Here is a 26,074-nt window from a genome sequence, read left to right as displayed (position 1 = left end):
TCAAAAAAACAATGTTCGAGGCCAGCTTTTATTGTCCCCAGCAGAAGGTGCACCTGTGTAATGATCATTCTGTTGAATCAGCTTCTTGATATGCCATACCGGTCAGGGGGATGGATTATCTTGGCCGATGAGAAATGATCACCAACAGGGATGTAAACAAATTTGTGCACAAAAATAAGCTTTTTGTGCACATGGAACATTTCTGGGATCTTTTATTTCAGCTCATGAAACATGGGACCAACCCTTTACATGGTGCGTTTTGATATTTTTGTTTATATATTTTTATGTATACAACATTATCAATAGGAAACCAATACTGTATTGACGAACATTTATTCCATTTATTTTAAAGATAACTACTGCCCTTGCTATAGTCGGTCACAGTTAAACTAGCACGATTGAAGAGTCTGGATGGATTTAGAGAGAAAAAGTCACCTCTTCAGCAATGGAGTCCTTATAGTATTGGAGGCTGTGGTCTGTCAGTACGAACCAAAACTTTGTCCACTGTAGAGGGGAGAGAGAGAGAACACAACAGAGTTCACTGGGAATACATCAACTGTTCTGTTAGTCCAGTAGACTGAGAATAATCAAATCACATTTTATTTTTTAAAGCCCTATTTACATCAGCCAATGTCAGAAAGTGTTGTACAGAAACCCAGCCAAAACCCCCAAAATGCAATGCATATATAGAATAATAAAACATATATTTAGCGGCAGTGAGCGTTATCACAATGACATTAGGAGCTCGGTTTCTGTGTGTAATATATACATTTTAGTAATTCAACGGAGTGATATACAGTAGTGAGTGCATTCGTTTTCATACTTTTTTCATACTGGTCCCCAGTGGGAAGCGAACCCGCAACCCTGCCGTTACAACCCCGCCATGCTCTACCAACTGAGCTACACTACACACAGCACAGACAAATACCCGAACAAACCCATAGAAGAGGATACTGAAGTGATGTTGGTAGCCCTCTGAACAGTACGGATTTCTATGAGAGCTGTGTGTTAACTTTGACTGTGCAATATATCAAATCAAAAGGTTTTATGGGTCGCATACACAGAATCGCAGAAATGCTAATGTCTCTAGCTCCAACAATGCAGCAAACTGTGGAATTATATAGCTTTGGAGCGTCGGTCTATCCGTTAAACGTAGCTGTATCCGTTAAACGTAGCTGTATCCGTTAAACGTAGCTGTATCCGTTAAACGTAGCTGTATCCATTAAACGTAGCTCTATCCGTTAAACGTAGCTGTATCCGTTAAACGTAGCTGTATCCGTTAAACGTAGCTGTATCCGTTAAACGTAGCTGTATCCATTAAACGTAGCTGTATCCGTTAAACGTAAATCCGTAAGCTGTATCCGTTAAACGTAGCTGTATCCGTTAAACGTAGCTGTATCCGTTAAACGTAGCTGTATCCGTTAAACGTAGCTGTATCCGTTAAACGTAGCTGTATCCGTTAAACGTAGCTGTATCCATTAAACGTAGCTGTATCCGTTAAACGTAGCTGTATCCGTTAAACGTAGCTGTATCCGTTAAACGTAGCTGTATCTGTGAAACGTAGCTGTATCCGTTAAACGTAGCTGTATCCGTTAAACGTAGCTGTATCCGTTAAACGTAGCTGTATCCGTTAAACGTAGCTGTATCTGTGAAACGTAGCTGTATCCGTTAAACGTAGCTGGATCCGTTAAACGTGGCTGTAAAAGAACATCGATCTGCTGTATAAAGAGAAGCACCACACAACCCTTTCAACGGTCACCCATTGAAGCTGTGCCATCAAAGGGGCGGCAGGGTAGCCTAGTGGTGAGAGCGTTGGACTAGAAACCGGAAGGTTGAAGTTCAAACCCCCGAGCTGACAAGGTACAGATCTGTCGTTCTGCCCCTGAACAGGCAGTTAACCCACTAGGCTGTCATTGAAAATAAGAATTTATTCTTAACTGACTTGCCGAGTTAAATAAAGGTAAAATAAAATAAAAAATTCTAGAAGGCATTAGGGTGAACGTTCAGATGACTGTTTCAACTGCTACTGATTCCCTGCTTTGATGATCTGACCAAAAAAAAAAAAAAAAATGTAAATACGATTTTCAAAATCTCATGGCATCAAATAACGTTCATTTTTCAAGTGTTATGATTTCTAAGGAACATATAAAAAAACAAACACAACATGAGTTGTTTTGGGGATGTATGGTTTGTTGTTTACTTGTCCATGCTCATCCAGCTTCACCATCCAACCTTTCTTGAAGTTCAGCAAGTCCGGCTGGAAAAAGAAACAAAAAGACAGTGTTTACACACCATCCCTTAAAATCGACTCTTTAAAAATGCCAATGAAATCAATAAAGCCAGTAAAGTCTAGTGACGCCACACAGCAACATCACGCAAGATGAACCAAGAGATGCTGAAACACACAGAAACCAGGTGACCAAAGGCACAATCTTTTAAAAACAACTTCTATCTGGGATCCACGCAGGCCTTCATAACTTTATGAACTTCATGTCATACGTACAGCTGAAAGAAAAGGTATGAGTTATCACGACTACAGTACATAGCTGACGGAAACATTGTAATTCCAACACTCTGTATTTTCTGCACTTTGTTAAATAGATGTTGACGTATTTTAACAATTTTGAATATTTGTAATGAGTATTTTGAACATTTGCATGGCTAAAAAAAATATACTTCATTAGTTAAGTTAATGTCTGAGAAAGAGCTGGGAAACAAAAGAGGTAGAAGTTTCCCCTGAACACAGACCTAGGATCAGATTGCCTTAGCACTAATCATTTGGAGGATACAATAATAACTGACCCTGGACCAGTGGTTAGGGGAAACATGTATCTACTCCACTATGCATCACAGATCCTGCTATACAAGTCTTAGTGCTGAGTAAAACAGTTCATGTCTGCTGTGGTTTCACACAGTGGGAGAACACACACACACACACACAGTGGGAGAACACACACACACACACAGTGGGAGAACACACACACACACACAGTGGGAGAACACACACACACACACAGTGGGAGAACACACACACACACAGTGGGAGAACACACACACACACAGTGGGAGAACACACACACACACAGTGGGAGAACACACACACACACACACAGTGGGAGAACACACACACACACAGTGGGAGACACACACACACACACACAGTGGGAGAACACACACACACACAGTGGGAGAACACACACACACACAGTGGGAGAACACACACACACACAGTGGGAGAACACACACACACACAGTGGGAGAACACACAGTGGGAGAACACACACACACACACACACACACAGTGGGAGACACACACACACACAGTGGGAGACACACACACACACAGTGGGAGAACACACACACACACACACAGTGGGAGAACACACACACACACACAGTGGGGGAGAACACACACACACACAGTGGGAGAACACACACACACACACACACACAGTGGGAGACACACACACACACACACACACACAGTGGGAGAACACACACACACACACACACAGTGGGAGAACACACACACACACACAGTGGGAGAACACACACACACACACACACAGTGGGAGAACACACACACACACACACAGTGGGAGAACACACACACACAGTGGGAGAACACACACACACACAGTGGGAGAACACACACACACACAGTGGGAGAACACACACACACACACACACACAGTGGGAGAACACACACACACACACAGTGGGAGAACACACACACACACACAGTGGGAGAACACACACACACAGTGGGAGAACACACACACACACACAGTGGGAGAACACACACACACACAGTGGGAGAACACACACACACACACAGTGGGAGAACACACACACACACACACACAGTGGGACACACAACACACACACACACAGTGGGAGAACACACACACACACACACACACAGTGGGAGAACACACACACACACACAGTGGGGGGAACACACACACACACACAGTGGGAGAACACACACACACACACAGTGGGAGAACACACACACACACACAGTGGGAGAACACACACACACACACAGTGGGAGAACACACACACACACACAGTGGGAGAACACACACACACACACACACACACACAGTGGGAGAACACACACACACACACACACACACACACAGTGGGAGAACACACACACACACACACACAGTGGGAGAACACACACACACACACAGTGGGAGACACACACACACACAGTGGGAGAACACACACACACACAGTGGGAGAACACACACACACACAGTGGGAGAACACACACACACACAGTGGGAGAACACACACACACACAGTGGGAGAACACACACACACACAGTGGGAGAACACACACACACACAGTGGGAGAAACACACACACACACACACACAGTGGGAGAACACACACACACACACACACAGTGGGAGAACACACACACACACACACACAGTGGGAGAACACACACACACACACACACACACACACAGTGGGAGAACACACACACACACACACACACACAGTGGGAGAACACACACACACACAGTGGGAGAACACACACACACACAGTGGGAGACACACACACACACACAGTGGGAGAACACACACACACACACACACAGTGGGAGAACACACACACACACACACAGTGGGAGAACACACACACAGTGGGAGACACACACACACACACACACAGTGGGAGAACACACACACACAGTGGGAGAACACACACACACAGTGGGAGAACACACACACACACACACACACACAGTGGGAGAACACACACACACACACAGTGGGAGAACACACACAACACACACACACACACAGTGGGAGAACACACACACACAGTGGGAGAACACACACACACACACACAGTGGGAGAACACACACACACACACAGTGGGAGAACACACACACACACACACACACACACACACAGTGGGAGAACACACACACACACAGTGGGAGAACACACACACACACAGTGGGAGAACACACACACACACAGTGGGAGAACACACACACACACACACACACAGTGGGAGAACACACACACACACACACACAGTGGGAGAACACACACACACACACAGTGGGAGAACACACACACACATAGTGGGAGAACACACACACACACATAGTGGGAGAACACACACACACATAGTGGGAGAACACACACACACACAGTGGGAGAACACACACACACACACACACACACAGTGGGAGAACACACACACACACACACACAGTGGGAGAACACACACACACACACAGTGGGAGAACACACACACACACACAGTGGGAGACACACACACACACACATAGTGGGAGACACACACACACACATATAGTGGGAGAACACACACACACACATAGTGGGAGAACACACACACACATAGTGGGAGAACACACACACACATAGTGGGAGAACACACACACACATAGTGGGAGAACACACACACACATAGTGGGAGAACACACACACACATAGTGGGAGAACACACACACACATAGTGGGAGAACACACACACACATAGTGGGAGAACACACACACACACAGTGGGAGACACACACACACAGTGGGAGACACACACACACACACACACACACACACAGTGGGAGAACACACACACACACACAATGGGAGACACACACACACACACACACACACACACACACACACACACACACACACACACACACACACACACACACACACACACACACACACACACACACACATAGTGGGAGAACACACACACACACACATAGTGGGAGAACACACACACACATAGTGGGAGAACACACACACACACATAGTGGGAGAACACACACACACACACGTGCAAACGCACACACACACACAAACAGTGCAAAATGGGTGCCAACACACGGAGGCCTGAAAGCCATGGCTGAACACAGGATAACCTGGAGAGGGAACTGTGCTGCCCCCTGCAGCGTGGAGGACTGCATTAGGACGTCCACGACACCAACCAACCATCTCTGAAAAAGCATGTCCCAGCCACATCACCCATCACAGCCCCCTTAACTGTTATCACAGCCCCCTTGCCTGTACTGTCCCAGCCACATCACCCATCACAGCCCCTTTGCCTGTACTCTACAGTTTAATCCACCACCAACGCAGACATGAAAACCCTGGCCACTAGAACAGTCGGAAAGAGCAGGAACCAAAAGATTCAGAGGTGCAGACTAATAGATCATAAACCACAACAATCCCTAGACGACCTATTTTATTAAACTAACAAAAGGCACAGTGTACCAAAATGGGTTCGTCCCTTCATTACGACGGCTGAGCCAGGAGCTGCTGTAGCAGCATGTTCAGTATCATGTGGCTGAAAGGTTTAGTGGTTTCATAGCACACAGTGACTCATCATTATCATAACATTATCATTAGCTAAGGCCTGCTGCACCTTTTGTCAACCCAAATACTTTACCTCCTTATCTTTTATTATTGCTGCTGGGTTGTCGAGCAGGAACCTGGACAGTAAGCATTTCATTGGACGGTTGAGAGAATGTTTATCCCGTACGTAATGCCTAATAAAATTTGAATGCTTTTAACACTGGTAACTCAACCTATACTCTCCACCAACCCAACGACCCATTTAAAACCTCCACTCAGCAGGGATAAAGTCATCCCCTAGCATTGCTGATGACCTCTTAGCCTGCAGCTTTAGGAAAACAGAAGAACTATTGTGATGTTATCTGGACCTGGAGAGACACACACACACACACACACACACACACACACACACACACACACACACACACACACACCTTAAGTAAACAATCAGCGCTAACTGATTACAATGTTCTCAGTTGAAAAGTCTACCTGGTGTATTTGAGTATGTCAGAATGACACACCCGAGAGGCGACAAAGAAACACTGAACGACGGAAGAGAGGAAAGTCAATCAATCAATCAACTGTATTGATAAAGCCCTTTTAATTATTATTATTTTTTTTTACATCAGCTGATGTCACAAAGTACTGTACAGAAACTCATGTCTAAAACCGTAAACAGCAACCAATGCAGATGTAGAGACTGAAATGGTACTCACGGTCATGACTGACTCGGTGGTCCTACGGTCCAGGGACTTGGCTCGTCTGAGAGGGGGCAGAGTGGAAGGGAAGTCCAGGCCCTGGTCATGTCTCTGCTCCTGAAACACACAACGTAACATCAACACTCCAGCAGCCATTTGGGTCTAAATTAAATCGGCATGGCCGATTAATTAGAGCCGATTTCAAGTTTTCATAACAATCGGTATTTGGCATTTTTGGACGCCGATTACATTGCACTCCACAAGGAAACTGCGTGGCAGACTGACCACCTGTTACGCGAGTGCAGCAAGGAGCCAAGGTAAGTTGCTAGCTAGCATTAAACTTATCACTATTATCACTACTACACATGGTTGATGATATTACTAGTTTAACTAGTTTGTCCTGCGTTGCATATAATGGATGTGGTGCCTGTACATTTTATCATCGAATCACAGCCTACTTCGCCAAACAGGTGATGATTTAAAAAGGGCATTCGCGAAAAAAGTACTGTCGTTGCACCAGTGTACCAAACCATGAACATCAATGGCTTTCTTAAAATCAATACACAAGTATATATTTTTAAATCTGCATATTTAGTTAAAAGAAACTCATGTTAGCAGGCAATATTAACTAGGGAAATTGTGTCACTTCTCTTGCGTTCTGTGCAAGCAGAGTCAGGGTATATGCAGCAGTTTGGGCCGCCTGGCTCGTTGCGAACAGTGTGAAGACCATTTCTTCCTAAAAAAGACCATAATTAATTTGCCAGAATGTTAGATAATTATGACATAACATTGAAGGTTGTAACAGCAATATTTAGACCTATGAACGCCACCAGTTAGATAAAATACGGAACGGTTCCGTATTTAACTTAAGGAATAAACATTTTGTTTTCAAAATGATAGTTTCCGGATTCGACCATTTTAGTGACCTAAGGCTCGTATTTCTGTGTGTTATAATTAAGTCTATGATTTGATATTTGATAGAGCAGTCTGACAGAGCAGTGGTAGGCAGCAGCAGGCTCGTAAAAGCATTCAATCAAACAGCACTTTCCAACATTTGCCAGCAGCTCTTTGCAATGCTTGAAGCACAGCGATGTTTATGACTTCAAGCCTATCAACTCCCGAGATTAGGATGAAAATACTATAGTGCCTATAAGAACATTGAATAGTCAATGGTATATGAAATACAAACAGTATAGAGAGAAATAGTCCTATAATTCCTATAATAACTACAACCTAAAACTTCCTACCTGGGAATATTGAAGACACATGTTAAAAGGAACCACCAGCTTTCATATGTTCTCATGTTCTGAGCAAGGAACTTAAACGATAGCTTTTTTTACATGGCACATATTGCACTTTTACTTTCTTCTCCAACACTTTGTTTTTGCATTATTTAAACCAAATTGAACATGTTTGATTATTTAGTTGAAAATTGAATTTTATTTATGTATTATATTAAGTTAAAATAAAAGTGTTCATTCAGTATTGTTGTAATTGTCCTTATTACACATACAGTTGAAGTGGGAAGTTTACATAAAACTAGTCTACATACGCTTAGGTTGGAGTCATTAAAACTAGTCTACATACGCTTAGGTTGGAGTCATTAAAACTAGTCTACATACGCTTAGGTTGGAGTCATTACAACTAGTCTACATACACTTAGGTTGGAGTCATTATAACTAGTCTACATACACTTAGGTTGGAGTCATAACTAGTTTACATACGCTTAGGTTGGAGTCATTAAAACTAGTTTACATACACTTAGGTTGGAGTCATTAAAACTAGTTTTTTAACCACTCCACAAGTTTCATGTTAACAAACTATAGTTTTGGCAAGTAGGTTAGGACATCTACTTTGTGCATGACACAAGTCATTTTTACAACAACTGTTTACAAAAAGATTATTTCACTTACAATTCACTGTATCACAATTCCAGTAGGTCAGAAGTTTACATACACTAAGTTGACTGTGCCTTTAAACAGCCTGGAAAATTCCATAAAATTATGTCATGGCTTTAGAAGCTTCTGATAGACTAATTGACATCATTTGAGTCAATTGGAGGTGTACCTGTGGATGTATTTCAAGGCCTACTGTCAAACTCAGTGCCTCTTTCCTTGACATCATGGGGAAATCAAAAGAAATCAGCCAAGACCTCAGATTTTGTTTTTTATAGACCTCCACAAGTCTGGTTCATCCTTGGGAGCAATTTCCAAATGCCTGAAGGTACCACGTTCATCTGTACAAGCAATAGTACGCAAGTATAACAAACACCATGGGACCACGCAGCCATCATACCTCTCAGGAAGGAGACACGCTCTGTCTCCTAGAGATGAACGTACTTTGGTGCAAAAAGTGCAAATCAATCTCAGAACAACAGCAAAGGACCTTGTTAAGATGCTGGAGGAAACAGGTACAAAATAATCTATATCCACAGTAAAAGGCTCTCCAGAGGGTAGTGAGGTCTGCACAACGCATCTCCGGGGGCAAACTACCTGCCCTCCAGGACAGCTACACCACCCGATGTCACAGGAAGGCCATAAAGATCATCAAGGACAACAACCACCCGAGCCACTGCCTGTTCACCCCGCTATCATCCAGAAGGCGAGGTCAGTACTGGTGCATCAAAGCTGGGACCGAGAGACTGAAAAACAGCTTCAATCTCAAGGCCATCAGACTGTTAAACAGCCACCACTAACATTGTGTGGCTGCTGCCAACATGCTGACTCAACTCCAGCTACTTTAATATTGGAAAAATGGATGTAAAAAATTTATCATTAGCCACTTTAAACAATGCCACTTTATGTTTACATACCCTACATTACTCATCTCATATGTATACACCGTACTCTATACCATCTACTGCCTATGCCGTTCTGTACCATCACTCATTCATATATCTTTATGTACATATTCTTCATCCCTTTACACTTGTGTGTATACGGTAGTTGTTGTGATATTGTTAGGTTAGATTACTCGTTGGTTAATACTGCATTGTCAGAACTAGAAGCACAAGCATTTCGCTACACTTGCATTAACATCTGCTAACCATGTGTATGTGAGAAATAAAATTTGATTTGAAACGAGTCCTACATCGACATAACCTGATAGGCAGCTCAGCAAGGAAGTAGCCACTGCTCCAAAACCACCATTAAAAAGCCAGACTACGGTTTGCAACTGCACATGGGGACAAAGATCGTACTTTTTGGACAAATGTCCTCTGGTCTGATGAGACAAAAATAGAACTCTTTGGCCATAATGACCATCGTTATGTTAGGTTGAAAAAGGGGGAGGCTTGCAAGCCGAAGAACACCATCCCAACCGTGAAGCACGGGGGTGGCAGCATCATGTTGTGGGGGTGCTTGCTGCAGGAGGGACTGGTGCACTTCACAAAATATATGGCATCATGAAGATGGAAAATTATGTGGATATATTGAAGCAATATCTCAAGATATCAGTCAGGAAGTTAAAGCTTGGTCACAAATGGGTCTTCCAAATGGACAATGAGCCCAAGCATACTTCCAAAGTTGTGGCAAAACGGCTTAAGGACAACAAAGTCAAGGTATTGGAGTGGCAATCACAAAGCCCTGACCTCAATCTCAAAGAAAATATGTGGGCAGACCTGAAAAAGAGTGTGCGAGCAAGGAGGCCTACAAACCTGACTCAGTTACACCAGCTCTGTCAGGAGGAATTCACCCAACTTTTTGTGGGAAGCTTGTGGAAAGGCTACCTGAAACATTTGACCCAAATTAAACAATTTAAAGGCAATGCTACCAAATACTAATTGAGTGTATGTAAACTTCTGACCCACTGGGAATGTGATGAAAGAAATAAAAGCTGAAATAAATCATTCTCTCTACTATTATTCTGACATTTCACATTCTTAAAATAAAGTGGTGATCCTAACTGGTCTAAGACAGGGAATTTTTACTAGGATTAAATGTCTGAGTTTAAAAACTGAGTTTAAATGTATTTGGCTAATGCGAATGTAAACTTTGACTTCAACTGTATGTATGTGTGTGTGTATATATAAAATAAATACTTTTTTCTTTTTTTTAAACATTCGGCCGATTAATCGGTATCGGCTTTTTTTGGTCGTCCAATAATCGGTATCGGCGTTGAAAAATCATAATCCGTCACTTTTTTTATTTTTATTTCACCTTTATTTATTTAACCAGGTAGGCTAGTTGAGAACACCTTCATTTAACCAGGTAGGCTAGTTGAGAACACCTTTATTTAACCAGGTAGTCTAGTTGAGAACACCTTTATTTAACCAGGTAGGCTAGTTGAGAACACCTTTATTTAACCAGGTAGGCTAGTTGAGAACACCTTTATTTATTTAACCAGGTAGGCTAGTTGAGAACACATTTATTTAACCAGGTAGGCTAGTTGAGAACACCTTTATTTAACCAGGAAGGCTAGTTGAGAACAAGTTCTCCTTTGCAACAGCGACCTGGCCAAGATAAAGCAAAGCAGTGTGAACAGACAACAACACAGAGTTACACATGGAGTAAACAAACAAGCCAATAACACAAACAAGTCAATGGCACAGTAGAGAAAGGAAAGTCTATATACATTGTGTGCAAAAGGCATGAGGAGGTAGGCAATAAATAGGCCATAGGAGCAAATAATTACAATTTAACAGATTAACACTGGAGTGATAAATGAGCAGATGATTATGTGCAAGTAGAGATACTTGTGTGCAAAAGAACAGAAAAGTAAATAAAATAAAAACAGTATTGGGATGAGGTAGGTAGATTGGGTGGGCTTTTTACAGATGGACTATGTACAGCTGCAGCGATCGGTTAGCTGCTCAGATGGTTGATGTTTAAAGTTGGTGAGGGAAATAAAAGTCTCCAACTTCAGCGATTTTTGCAATTTGTTCCAGTCAATGGCAGCAGAGAACTGGAAGGAAAGGCGGCCAAATGAGGTGTTGGCTTTGGGGGTGACCAGTGAGATATACCTGCTGGAACGTGTGCTACGGGTGTGTGTTGCCATCGTGACCAGTGAACTGAGATAAGGCAGAGCTTTACCTAGCATAGACTTATAGATGACCTGGAGCCAGTGGGTCTGGCGACGAATTTCTAGCGAGGGCCAGCCGACTAGAGCATACAGGTCGCAGTGGTGGGTGGTATAAGGTGATTTGGTAACAAAACGGATGGCACTGTGATAGACTGCATCCAGTTTGCTGAGTAGAGTGTTGGAAGCTATTTTGTAGATGACATCGCCGAAGTCGAGGATCGGGAGGATGGTCAGTTTTACTAGGGTAAGTTTGGCGGCATGAGTGAAGGAGGCTTTGTTGTGAAATAGTAAGCCAATTCTAGGTTTGATTTTTGATTGGAGATGTTTAATATGAGTGTGGAAGGAGAGTTTTACAGTCTAGCCAGACACCTAGGTATTTATAGTTGTCCACATATTCTAGGTCGGAATCGTCCAGGGTGGTGATGCTACTCGGGCGGGCGGGGGCGGGCAGTGAACGGTTGAAAAGCATGCATTTGGTTTTACTAGTGTTTAAGAGCAGTTGGAGGCCACGGAAGGAGTGTTGTATGGCATTGAAGCTTGTTTGGAGGTTAGATGGAACAGAGTCCAAGGAAGGGCCAGAAGTATACAGAATGGTGTCTTCTGCGTAGAGGTGGATCAGGGAATTGCCCGCAGCAAGAGTGACATCATTGATATATACAGAGAAAAGAGTCGGCCCGAGAATTGAACCCACCCTGCGGTACCCCCATAGAGACCGCCAGAGGTCCGGACAACATGCCCTCCGATTTGACACACTGAACTCTGTCTGCAAAGTAGTTGGTGAACCAGGCCAGGCAGTCGTCAGAAAAACCAAGGCTATTGAGTCTGCCGATAAGAATACGGTGATTGACAGAGTCGAAAGCCTTGTCCAGGTCAATGAAGACGGCTGCACAGTACTGTCTTTTATCGATGGCGGTTATGATATCGTTTAGTACCTTGAGCGTGGCTGAGGTGCACCCGTGACCGGCTCGGAAGCCAGATTGCACAGCGGAGAAGGTACGGTGGGATTCGAAATGCTCAGTGATCTGTTTATAAACTTTGTATCCGAAGACTTTAGATGGGCAGGGCAGGATGGATAGAGGTCTGTAACAGTTTGGGTCTAGGGTGTCACCCCCTTTGAAGAGGGGGATGGCTGCGGCAGCTTTCCAATCTTTAGGGATCTCGGACGATACAAAAGACATTGAACAAGCTGGTAATAGGGGTTGCAACAATGGCGGCGGATTGTTTTAGAAAGAGAGGGTCCAGATTGCCCAGCTGATTTGTACTGGTCCAGGTTTTGCAGCTCTTTCAGAACATCTGCTGTCTGGATATGGGTGAAGGAGAAGCTGGGGAGGCTTGGGCGAGTAGCTGCGGGGGGGGCGGAGCTGTTGGCTGGGGTTGGAGTAGCCAGGAGAAGGCATGGCCAGCCGTTGAGAAATGCTTTTTGAAATTTTCGATTATCATGGATTTATCAGTGGTGACCATGTTACCTAGCCTCAGTGCAGTGGGCAGCTGGGAGGAGGTGCTCTTGTTCTCCATGGACTTTACAGTGTCCCGAAACTTTTGGGAGTTAGAGCTACAGGACGCAAATTTCTGCTTGAAAAAGCTAGCCTTTGCTTTCCTGACTGACTGCGTGTATTGGTTCCTGACTTCCCTGAACAGTTGTATATCGTGGGGACTATTCGATGCTATGGCAGTCCGCCACAGGATGTTTTTGTGCTGGTCAAGGGCAGTCAGGTCTGGAGTGAACCAAGGGCTATATCTGTTCTTAGTTCTGCATTTTTTTTGAACGGGGCATGCTTATCTAAGATGGTGAGGAAATTACTTTTAAAGAATGACCAGGCATCCTCGACTGACGGGATGAGGTCAATATCCTTCCAGGATACCCGGGCCAGGTCGATTAGAAAGGCCTGCTCGCAGAAATGTTTTAGGGAGCGTTTGACAGTGATGAGGGGTGGTCGTTTGACCGCGGAACCATAGCGGATACAGGCAATGAGGCAGTGATCCTGATTGAAAACAGCGGAGGTGTATTTGGAGGGCAAGTTGGTCAGGATAATGTCTATGAGGGTGCCTATGTTAACAGATTTGGGATTGTACCTGGTGGGTTCCTTGATGATTTGTGTGAGATTGAGGGCATATAGCTTAGATTGTAGGACTGCCGGGGTGTCCCATATCCCAGTTTAGGTCACCTAACAGAACGATCTCTGAAGCTAGATGGGGGGCGATCAATTCACAAATGGTGTCCAGGGCACAGCTGGGAGCGGAGGGGGGTCGATAGCAGACGGCAACAGTGAGAGACTTATTTCTGGAGAGGTTAATTTTTTTAATTAGAAGTTCAAACTGTTTGGGTATAGTCCTGGAAAGTATGCCAGAACTTTTCAGGCTCTCTCTGCAGTAGATTGCAACTCCTCCCCCTTTGGCAGTTCTATCTTGACGGAAAATGTTATAGCTGGGTATGGAAATCTCAGAATTGTTGGTGGCCTTCCTAAACCAGGATTCAGACACGGCAAGGACATCAGGGTTGGCGGAGTGTGCTAAAGCAGCGAGTAAAACAAACAGGGAGGAGGCTTCTGATGTTGACATGCATGAAACCAAGGTTTTTTCGATCACAGAAGTCAACAAATGAGGGTGCCTGGGGACACGCGGGCCTGGGTTTACCCCCACATCACCAGAGGAACAGAGGAGGAGTAGGATGAGGGTACGGCTAAAGGCTATCAAAACTGGTCGCCTAGAGCGTTGGGGACAAAGAATAAAAGGAGCAGATTTCTGGGCATGGTAGAATATATTCAGGGCATAATGTGCAGACAGGGGTATGGTGGGGTGCGGGTACAGCGGAGGTAAGCCCAGGCACTGGGTGATGATAAGAGAGGTTGTATCTCTGGATAAGCTGGTTATAATGGGTGAGGTCACCGCATGTGTGGGATGTGGGACAAAGGAGGTATCATGAGGTATCATGAGCCTAATTCTGTTGCTCGTCCTTCTCCCTGGAGAGTGCACTCGTACAGAACACCTACCTACCTCATGGATTTCAGAGGATCCAAACATTATACAATAGCCTTAATGTATGTTATTTGTGTTGTTATGAACAGAACATCGACTTCTCCAATGTGAGTAGTTTAACATATGATAAAACGAGATACGATCTCTGCACAGCTGTCATAAGAAGAACAAGTCATTTTTCTAATCAGAATCACACATCTTCTAACCTGAACCCAACAGCCTTTCACCAAACCAGAGAGAACGGAAACAAAGACACTGACACAGAAGAAAACAAGCCTCATTCAGGAGCAGTGTGTGTGTCTAAGAAAGAACGAGAGAGAGAGAAGGTAATGGGAGTGTGTATGTGCAGGTGGCATGATGTTTACTATAAGCACCCTGTATTTGTGCCAGTCTGAAAATGCCATACATGCTTGACAATACAGACAGGACAAACTTGGTGTACAGGTTTTAAAAGTAAACAGTCTCACTTCTGGGGACATTTTTCTTATTATTTTTTGGGGGGGAAACAATTGCTCTCTTTCTGTTGTTATTCCTATTACAGAGCTTGGTTTGCCCCGGACCAGAGCAGGCCAGACCAGAGCAGAGCAGGCCAGAGCAGAGCAGGCAAGACCAGAGTCAGGGGTGGAAAGGGAAGTAAGTGTCAGGGGAATCGAGACATAATGGAAACTGGAAATGAACAAAGAACATCGTCCCCACAGTGACTGTACGTACATACCCCAAACAGAAGCCATGGATTACAGGCAACATTCGCACTGAGCTAAAGGGTAGAGCTGCCGCTTTCAAGAAGCGGGACTCTAAACTGGAAGCTTATAAGAAATCTCGCTATGCGCTCAGATAAACCAGCAAACAGGCAAAGCGTCAATTCAGGACTAAGATCGAATCGTACAACACCAACGTGTGGCAGGCTATTACAGACTACACAGGGAAGCACAGCCGAGAGCTGCCCACTAACACGACCCTACCAGACGAGCTAAATTACTTCAATGCTAGCTTCGAGGCCAGTAACACAGAAACATGCATGAGAGCTTCAGCTATTCCGGACAACTGCGTGATCACACTCTCTGCAGCCGATATGAGTAAGACCTTAAAACAAGTCAACATTCACAAGGCCGCAGGGCCATACGGATTACCAGGACGTGTACTGTGAGCATGCGCTGACCAACTGGCAAGTGTCTTCACTGACATTTTCAACCTTTCACTGTCTGAGTCTGTAATACCAACATGCTTCAAGCAGACCACCATAGTCCCTGTGCCAAAGAGCACTAAGATAACCTGCCTAAATGACTACTGACCCGTAGCACTCACGTCTGTAGGCATGAAGTGCTTTGAAAGGCTGGTCATGGCTCACATCAACACCCTTATCCCAGAAACCCTAGACCCACTCCAATTTGCATACCGCACCAACAGATACACAGATGACGCAATCTCTATTGCATTCCACACGGCTCTTTCTTACCTGGACAAAAGGAACACCTACATGAGAATGCTATTCATTGACTACAGCTCAGCGTTCAACACCATAGTGCCCTCAAAGCTCATCACTAAGCTAAGGACCCTGGGACTAAACACCTCCCTCTACAACTGGATCCTGGACTTCCTGACGGGCCGCCCCCAGATGGTAAGGTTAGGGAACAACACATCCACCACTCTGATCCTCAACACGGAGGCCTCTCAGGGGTGCGTACTCAGTCCCCTCCTGTACTCCCTGTTTACTCATGACTGCACGGCAAGGCACGACTCCAACACCATCATTAAATTTGCAGATGACAACAGTGGTAGGCCTGATCACCGACAATGATGAGACAGCCTATAGGGAGGAGGTCAGAGACCTGACCGTGTGGTGCAAGGACAACAACTTCTCCCTCAACATGATCAAGACAAAGGAGATGATTATGGACTACAGTAAAAGGAGGACCGATCACACCCCCATTCTCATCGACAGGGCTGTACACCTGGTGACCTGGTCGGCGTGCACTTCGCCCGGCCCGCCACAGGAGTCGCTAATGCGCGATGAGACAAGGATATCCCTGCCGGCCAAACCTTCCCTAACCCGGGAGATGCTGGGCCAATTGTGCGCCGCCCCATGGGTTTCCCGGTCGCGGCCGGCTGCGACAGAGCCTGGGCTCTAACCCAGACCGAGCACACCCCCATTCTCATCAACGGGGCTGTAGTGGAGCAGGTTGAGAGCTTCAAGTTCATTGGCGTCCACATCACCAACAAACTAACATGGTCCAAGCACACCAAGACAGTCCTGAAGAGGGCACAACAAAACCTATTCCCCCTCAAGAGACTGAAAACATTTGGCAAGGCTCCTCAGATCCTCAAAAGGTTTCACAGCTGCACCAACGAGAGCATCCTGACGGGTTGCATCACAGCCTGGCATGGCAACTGCTCGGCCTTAGACCGCAAGGCACTACAGAGTTTAGTGCGAATGGCCCAGTACATCACAGGGGCCAAGCCTCCTGCCACCCAGGACCTCTATACCAGATGTTGTCAGACGAAGGCCCTGAAAATAGTCAAAGACTCCAGCCACCCCAGTCATAGGCTGTTCTCTCTGCTACCGCATGGCAAGCGGTAGCGGAGTGCCAAGTCTTGGTCCAAGAGGCTTCTAAACAGCTTCTACCCCCAAGTCATAAGACTCATGAACAGCTAAACAAATGGCCACCCAGACTATTTGCATTGCCCCCCACACACTGCTGCTACTCTCTGCTATTATCTATGCATAGCCACTTTAATAACTCTATCTACATGTACATAATTACCTACATTTCCTCAACATACCGGTGTCCCCCGCACATTGACTCTGTACCGGTACCCCCTGTATATAACCCCACTATTGTTATTTACTGCTGCTCTTTAATTAATTTGTTATTCTTATCTCTTACTTCTTTAAGGATTTTCTTAAAACTGCATTGTTGGTTAAGGGCTTGTAAGTAAGTATTTCACTGTAAGGTCTACCTGTTGTATTCGGCGCATGTGACAAATACAATTTGACTTGGCAGAGGGAGTGACAATGTGTGTGTGTGTGTGTGTGTGTGTGTGTGTGTGTGTGTGTGTGTGTGTGTGTGTGTGTGTGAGATAGAGAATCTGCTTCATGTGCTACAGCTAACTTCATCTAGCTGAGCTATTTCATGTGATGTTGCTTGTAAAACACTGGGCTTTTAAACAAGTAGACAATGTCCTGTGTAAGCTAGGACAATAATGTCTGGGCAGAGGCTTTTTTCCATAGTTAATAACCTCTCTTTGATCGACCTCAACTGAATGACGTTAAAGATCATAGTATCTGTACCACACACACGGTCCTGAAGTTGTACCTCTGTGTGGAAGCGTCTGCGTTCGCTGCGGCCCTGCCTGGCTCCTGTCCTCCCAGCCTCCTCCACCTCCATCCTCTCTGGATTCTCCAGCTCCAACGCCTCCAGCTTCTCTATCACCCCAGATCGGCTGGAACACACAGGGAACCAGAGTAGAGGTCAGAGGTGAAGGGTAGAGGTCAGAGGTGAACGGTCAGATGCCTTTATTTGAACTTCCTGTGGATTAAAGAAATGGATACAGCGAAAGAGAATTCCTTCTCAGTGGAGAGAATAAAACAACTTTATTGGATAGTGCAGCTTTGCGTGTGCGTGCGTGCGTGCGCGCGTAGGGGGGGGTTGTTCACCAAGTAAACATTACATAATCCACATGCATATAAATGAATATTACAATACACTGCTACATGAAGACATTGAGAAGGACAGGCTCCTACTCCTGTGACCGTGTTCAAACTTCCACAAACACACACAGATACACCGACAGCCTTCCTCCACACACAGATACACCGACAGCCTTCCTCCACACACAGATACACCGACAGCCTTCCTCCTTACACAGATACACCGACAGCCTTCCTCCACACACAGATACACCGACAGCCTTCCTCCACACACAGATACACCGGCAGCCTTCCTCCACACACAGCTACACCGACAGCCTTCCTCCACACACAGATACACCGACAGCCTTCCTCCACACACAGATACACCGACAGCCTTCCTCCACACACAGATACACCGACAGTCTTCCTCCACACACAGATTTCTTTTGACGCTCTCTTTTGATAAGGAGAATAATTAATTTACGGGGAGCGAGAGACCGGTACTTGGCCGTTTGCAATACCCTCTGTAGTGCCTTGAGGCCGGAGGGCGAGCAGTTGCCGTACCAGGCAGTGATACAAACAGTCAGGATCCTCTCGATGTTGCAGCTGTAGAACCTTTTGAGGATCTGAGGACCCATTCCAAATCTTTTCAGTCTCTTGAGGAGGAATAGGTTCTGTTGTGCCCTCTTCACGACTGTCTTGGTGTGCTTGGACCATGTTAGTTTGTTGGTGATGTGGACACCAAGGAACTTGAAGCTCTCAACCTGCTCCACTACAGCCCCGATGATGAGAATGGGGATGCGCTCGGTCCTCCTTTTCCTGTAGTCCACAATGATCTCCTTTGTAGCCTCCCGGGTGGCGCAGTGGTCTAAGGCACTGCATCGCAGTGCTAGCTGTGCCACCAGAGATTCTGGGTTTGAGCCCAGGCTCTGTCGACAGAGAGGCCCATGGGGCGGTGCACAATTGGCCCAGTATCTTCCCGGTTAGGGAGGGTTTGGCCGGCAGGCATATCCTTGTCTCATCGCGCACTAGCGATTCCTTTGGGGGGCCGGTCGCAGTGCACGCTGACCAGGTCGCCAGGTGTACGGCGTTTCCTCCGACACATTGGTGCGGCTGGCTTCCAGGTTAAATGTGCATTGTGTCAAGAAGCAGTGCGTCTTGGTTGGGTTGTGTTTCGGAGGACGCATGGCTCTTGACCTTCACCTCTCCAAAGTCCGTATGGGAGTTGTAGCGATGAGACAAGACTGTAACTACTACCAATTGGATACCACGAAATTGGGGAGAGAAAAAAGGGGGTTAAAAAAAGATCTCCTTTGTCTTGATCACGTTGAGGGAGAGGTTGTTGTGCTGGCACCACACGGTCAGGTCTCTGACCTCTTCCCTATAGGCCGTCTCATCATTGTCGGTGATACCACTGTTGTGTCATCAGCAAACTTAATGATGGTGTTGGAGTCATGCCTGGCAATGCAGTCATGAGTGAACAGGGAGTACAGGAGGGGACTGAGCACGCACCCCTGAGGGGCCCCTGTGTTGAGGATCAGCTTGGCGGATCTTATAAGCTTCCAGTTTAGAGTCCCACTCCTTGAAAGGGGCAGCTCTACTGTTTAGCTCAGTGCGAATGTTGCCTGTAATCCATGGCTTCTGGTTGGTGTATGTACGTACAGTCACTGTGGGGACAACATCATTGATGCACTTATTGATAAAGCCAGCGACTGATGGTGTACTCCTCAATGCCATCGGAAGAATCCCGGAATATATTCCAGTCTGTGTTAGCAAAACAGTCCTGAAGTTTAGCATCTGCTTCATCTGACCACTTTTTTATAGACCGAGTCACTGGTGCTTCCTGCTTTAATTTTTGCTTGTAAGCAGGAATCAGGAGGATAGAGTTATGGTCAGATTTGACAAATGGAGGGCGAGGGAGAGCTTTGTACGCGTCTCTGTGTGTGTAGTAAAGGTGGTCTAGAATATTTTTCCTCTCTGGTTGCACATTTAACATGCTGATAGAAATTAAGTTTCCCTGCATTAAAGTCCCCGGCCACTAGGAGAGCTGCCTCTGGATGAGTGTTTTCCTGTTTTCTTATGGTGGAAAACAGCTCACTGAGTGCGGTTTTAGTGCCAGCCTTGGTCTGTGAACAGCTACGAAACATACAGATAAATTAGTGTGGTCTACAGCTTATCATGAGATACTCTACCTCAGGCGAGCAAAACGCTAAGACTTCCTTAGATATCGTGCACCAGCTATTGCTTACAAATATGCATAGGCCCCCGCCCCGTGTCTTACCAGAGGCTGCTGTTCTGTCCTGCTGATAGTGTGTATAACCTGTTCTGTCCTGCTGATAGAGTGTATAACCTGTTCTGTCCTGCTGATAGTGTGTATAACCTGTTCTGTCCTGCTGATAGTGTGTATAACCTGTTCTGTCCTGCTGATAGTGTGTATAACCTGTTCTGTCCTGCTGATAGTGTGTATAACCCACCAGCTGTATGTTCTTAATGTCATCGTTCAGCCACGACTCGGTGAAACATAAGATATTACAGTTTTTAAATGTCCCGTTGGTAGGATATATGCGTTTTCAGTTCATCCCATTTATTTTCCAGTGATTGAACGTTAGCTAGCAGAACGAAGGGCAGATTAGCCACTTGTCGCCTGATCCTCACAAGGCATCATGATCTCTTTCCGCGAAACCTACGTTTCCTTTTCCAGCGAATCACAGGGATATGGGCCTGGTCGGGTGTCTGTAGTATATCCCTCGCATTCGACTCTTTGATGAAGAACTCCTCATCCAGTTTGAGGTGAGTAGTCCCAGTTCTGATGTCCAGAAGCTCTTTACGGTCAAAAGAGATGGTAGCAGCAACATTATGGACAAATCAAGTTACGAACAACGCGTAAAAACAAACAAAATAGCACGGTTCGTTAAGAGCCGATAAGACGGCAGCCATCTTTGGCGCCGGAGGGTAGGGCTTATTCTCTTGGTTTATTTGAGCTGTTCTTGCCATAATATGGACTTGGTCTTTCACCAAATAGGGCTATCTTCTGTATACCACCCCAACCTTGTCACAACACAACTGATTGACTCAAACACATTAAGGGAAGAAATTCCACAAATTAACTTTTAAAAATGCAAACCTGTTAATTGAAATGCATTCCAGGTGACTACCTAATGAAGCTGGTTGAGAGAATGCTAAGAGTGTGCAAAGCTGTCAAGGCAAATGGTGGCTACTTTGAATAATATCAAATATAAAATATGTAATAATATAAATATAAAAAATATAAAATATAATATTTGTAGTAACTGTTTTGGTTACTACATGATTTCATATGTGTTATTTAATAGTTTTGATGTTTTCACTACTATTCTACAATGTAGAAAATAGTAAAACTAAAGAAAATCCCTGGAATGAGTAGGTGTATCCAAACCTTTGACTGGTACTGTAATTCAGTACTAAAGTGCTAGTTGGCTGCTGGGTTCCAGAGTGACAGCGTTTCCAAATGAAACCAAAAGGACCGTCAGTCTACTGGACGTCCCTGCACTGCCCTTGCCCTGCCCTCTCTCTCTGCCCTGCCCTCTCTCTCTGCCCTGCCCCCCCTCTCTGCCCTGCCCTCTCTCTCTCTCTCTCTCTGCCCTGCCCCCTCTCTCTGCCCTGCCCTCTCTCTCTCTCTCTGCCCTGCCCTCTCTCTCTCTCTCTCTGCCCTGCCCTCTCTCTCTCTCTCTCTCTGCCCTGCCCCTCTCTCTCTCTCTGCCCTGCCCTCTCTCTCTCTCTCTGCCCTGCCCTCTCTCTCTCTGCCCTGCCCTCTCTCTCTCTGCCCTGCCCTCTCTCTCTCTGCCCTGCCCTGCCCTCTCTCTCTCTCTCTGCCCTGCACTCTCTCTCTCTCTCTCTGCCCTGCCCCCTCTCTCTCTCTCTCTCTGCCCTGCCCTCTCTCTCTCTCTCTCTCTGCCCTGCCCTCTCTCTCTCTCTCTGCCCTGCCCTCTCTCTCTGCCCTGCCCTGCCCTCTCTCTCTCTCTCTGCCCTGCCCTCTCTCTCTGCCCTGCCCTCTCTCTCTCTCTCTGCCCTGCCCTCTCTCTCTCTCTCTGCCCTGCCCTCTCTCTCTCTGCCCTGCCCTGCCCTCTCTCTCTCTGCCCTGCCCTCTCTCTCTCTGCCCTGCCCTCTCTCTCTGCCCTGCCCTCTCTCTCTGCCCTGCCCTCTCTCTCCCTGCCCTCTCTCTCTGCCCCTGCCCTCTCTCTCTCTGCCCTGCCCTCTCTCTCTCTGCCCTGCCCTCTCTCTCTCTGCCCTGCCCTCTCTCTCTCTGCCCTGCTCTCTCTCTCTCTGCACTGCCCTCTCTCTCTCTCTCTGCCCTGCCCTCTCTCTCTGCCCTGCCCTCTCTCTCTGCCCTGCCCTCTCTCTCTCTGCCCTGCCCTCTCTCTCTCTGCCCTGCCCTCTCTCTCTCTGCCCTGCCCTCTCTCTCTCTGCCCTGCCCTCTCTCTCTCTGCCCTGCCCTCTCTCTCTCTGCCCTGCCCTCTCTCTCTCTGCCCTGCCCTCTCTCTCTCTGCCCTGCCCTCTCTCTCTCTCTCTCTGCCCTGCCCTCTCTCTCTCTGCCCTGCCCTCTCTCTCTCTGCCCTCTCTCTCTCTGCCCTGCCCTCTCTCTCTCTGCCCTGCCCTCTCTCTCTCTGCCCTCTCTCTCTCTCTTTCTGCCCTCTCTCTCTGCCCTCTCTCTCTGCACTGCCCTCGCGCTGCCCTCGCGCTGCCCTCGCGCTGCCCTCGCGCTGCCCTCGCGCTGCCCTCGCGTTCCTCTTTTCCTTTCAGGACTAGTTTTGGATGAGGGGATGAGGCGCGTGGGGGTTGGATCTGGGAGGAAAACGATGAAGCACACCCGTGTGTGTGTGTGTGTGTGTGTGACCTCTTGAACCTTTCCTAGAACAGAGTCCTGAACGGATGATGAGCGAATGGAAAGTACAAAACCTGTTTATTCAGGATGTTTATGTTGAGCGTCAGCCCTGATAAACCCACAGGGAAAGATGACTAGCAATAATCAACATAGTTCATTCCCATGTGAAGTATACTGGGAACTGTGGAACGCAGACATTCACACATCTTACACTGTCTGGATTACACCAAACACAGCCTTTTCCTCGAGGACAGAGTCTGTGTATTGACACAGATGTGTTGGTGGGGGGGGGTCACAAAGCTGTGTGTGTTTAGCAGCAGAGACTGTGTATCTTGCTGCGTTATGGGATTCTCTACAGATGTCCTTCTGCTAGTCTCAGCAGTCAGACAGTCCACTAACCTGGTTACCAGCCTATGTCAGTACCTGATTAACAGATAAAGCTTTACCTCGACAAATATATCCCAGGTAACAAACAGTGATTGCGGTCAGGATCACCTCCTCTCTGAACTAAGACAGGAAAGGATCAGGATCACCTTCTCTCTGAACTAAGACAGGACAGACAGTCAGGATCATCTAATCTCAGAAATAAGACAGGACAGAGAGTCAGATTCACCTCCTCTCTGAACTAAGACAGGACAGACAGTTCAGAGATTAGATGATCATGACTGTCTGTCCTGTCTTAGTTCAGAGAGGAGGTGAATCTGACTCTCTGTCCTGTCTTATTTCTGAGATTAGATGATTATGACTAAGACAGGACAGAGAGTCAGATTCACCTCCTCTCTGAACTAAGACAGGACAGACATGCATACAGGGGACAGTTGGTTGAACAGACGGGTAGACACCTCTTCTCAGGAATGAACACGGCCTCTCTCTGAACTAAGACAGGACAGACAGACAGAGACAGACACCTCCTCTCAGGACGGAAAACGGCCTCTCTCTCCAAACTAAGACAGGACAGACAGGCAGGCAGGCAGACTCACCTCTTCTCAGGACTGAAAATGGCCTCTCTCTCCTCACCAGGACTCCTCACTCTGCTCCTCTTCTCTGCCTTCCTGGCCTCGGCCTCCAGCCTCCTGGACCGTGGAGTATCATGGTGCCCTCCCAGGACCAGCCCTAACCGCCCTGCCAGGTGGCTCTCTGTGCTGGCCACCGTGTTGCCGCTTGCGTCAGAGTCCAGCGAGCTGACCGAACCGCTGATGTGGGAGCCGTTGGACAGCAGGGAGCTGCCGGAGGGGAAGGGGTCGCTGGGGAGCGGGGAGAAGCAACGGGGTACTCCGCCCAGGCTGGAGCAGGAGCCCGTGGGAGACAGGAGGTCGTGGTGGGCGAGAGGGACCGAGCCGTGGAGGCCACTTCGGTCCACCTCGTCACCGTTGACTGAGCCGGCGTCTGAGCCACGGGCCACGGAACCACAGTCACCTGGAAAAGGGTTGGGGTGGAAGGTCAAAGACAGACAGATGATCTCTCCATGGTAATGTTATAATATTGAGATGGGGACCATGGGGCTAGATGTGTACTGTACCATGGTTCCTCCATACCTGTAGAGGGCTGTGGTGAGCCCAGCCTGGGGAGGTCAGGAGCAGGCCACAAGGCCACCCCCTCAGCCTCTCTGTGGCTCAGCTCCTCCTGCCAGATGATGGAGCTGGAGTCCGGAACGTTCTCCGAGCCCCCCTCGGGGATACCTGATCCCTTCACAGCCACTTTAGCTGGTCCTGGCTCCTGAGAAGTGGTGGGCTCCACCTTGCGTTTCTTCTTCTGGTTCTGCTTGTTAGTCCTGGGATAAACCACCAGCTGTTCAGTCCAGCTGGACAGAGAGAGAGGAACAGAATGTTAGTCAGGGTCCTGGGATAAACCACCAGCTGTTCAGTCCAGCTGGACAGAGAGAGAGGAACAGAATGTTAGTCAGGGTCCTGGGATAAACCACCAGCTGTTCAGTCCAGCTGGACAGAGAGAGAGGAACAGAATGTTAGTCAGGGTCCTGGGATAAACCACAAGCGGCTCAGTCCAGGACATAGAGGACACACACACCAGACACACACTTACCCATTGATGATCTCTTTGTTCTCCCCTCGTATAAAGTACTCCTGCTCAGGAGTGATGATACAGAGAGCGTTCTTCTGGCCCGTCTTGGGCTCGGCGTCGATGACGTCAGTACACAGGTTCAAATTCACCGTTCCCTGGGGAAGAGTGCTCGACTGGAGGGGGAAGAAGAGACAAACAATATTCAGCCACAGATAACGGCCAACATGACAGCATGTAGACCAGGGAAAATTCAAGCAGAACAAGACTACAACCAGGACAATGATGAGAGGTTACTGCCCTGTAGCAAACTGGGAAGTACAGTTTACGTCTGATTAGTTCCTCTCAACAGCCGCAGTGGAAACTACAACTTCTGATAGGTTAAATGATCTCAGTCTGTAACAGGTGGGTTCTAGATCTCAGTCTGACAGGTGTGTTCTAGATCTGTATGACAGGTGTGTTCTAGATCTCAGTCTGTGACAGGTGGGTTCTAGATCTCAGTCTGTGACAGG

The 26,074-nt window shown here is 46.8% G+C and overlaps 1 protein-coding gene across 2 annotated transcripts in view; it reads right to left on the bottom strand.

Annotated features, from left to right (window-relative positions):
• Nucleotides 1-26,074, bottom strand: part of LOC112223359 (myosin phosphatase Rho-interacting protein) — a 77,890-nt gene that overhangs the window by 20,200 nt on the left and 31,616 nt on the right. For both annotated transcript variants that reach the window (XM_042305588.1, XM_042305589.1), the window contains exons 4-10: nucleotides 25,587-25,738; nucleotides 25,082-25,347; nucleotides 24,527-24,962; nucleotides 18,369-18,495; nucleotides 7,078-7,176; nucleotides 2,201-2,257; nucleotides 436-504 (exon numbers count right to left, since the gene is read on the bottom strand). In XM_042305588.1, the coding sequence (XP_042161522.1) occupies nucleotides 436-504; nucleotides 2,201-2,257; nucleotides 7,078-7,176; nucleotides 18,369-18,495; nucleotides 24,527-24,962; nucleotides 25,082-25,347; nucleotides 25,587-25,738 (1,206 nt within the window). The remainder of the gene's footprint in view (nucleotides 1-435; nucleotides 505-2,200; nucleotides 2,258-7,077; nucleotides 7,177-18,368; nucleotides 18,496-24,526; nucleotides 24,963-25,081; nucleotides 25,348-25,586; nucleotides 25,739-26,074) is intronic.

The sequence above is a fragment of the Oncorhynchus tshawytscha genome, linkage group LG24 (genome assembly GCF_018296145.1).
Source record: "Oncorhynchus tshawytscha isolate Ot180627B linkage group LG24, Otsh_v2.0, whole genome shotgun sequence".
In the NCBI taxonomy this organism is placed as follows: Eukaryota; Metazoa; Chordata; class Actinopteri; order Salmoniformes; family Salmonidae; genus Oncorhynchus; species Oncorhynchus tshawytscha.
Note: the sequence above shows the minus strand (reverse complement) of the source record. Positions and strands in the feature narration are given on the sequence as shown.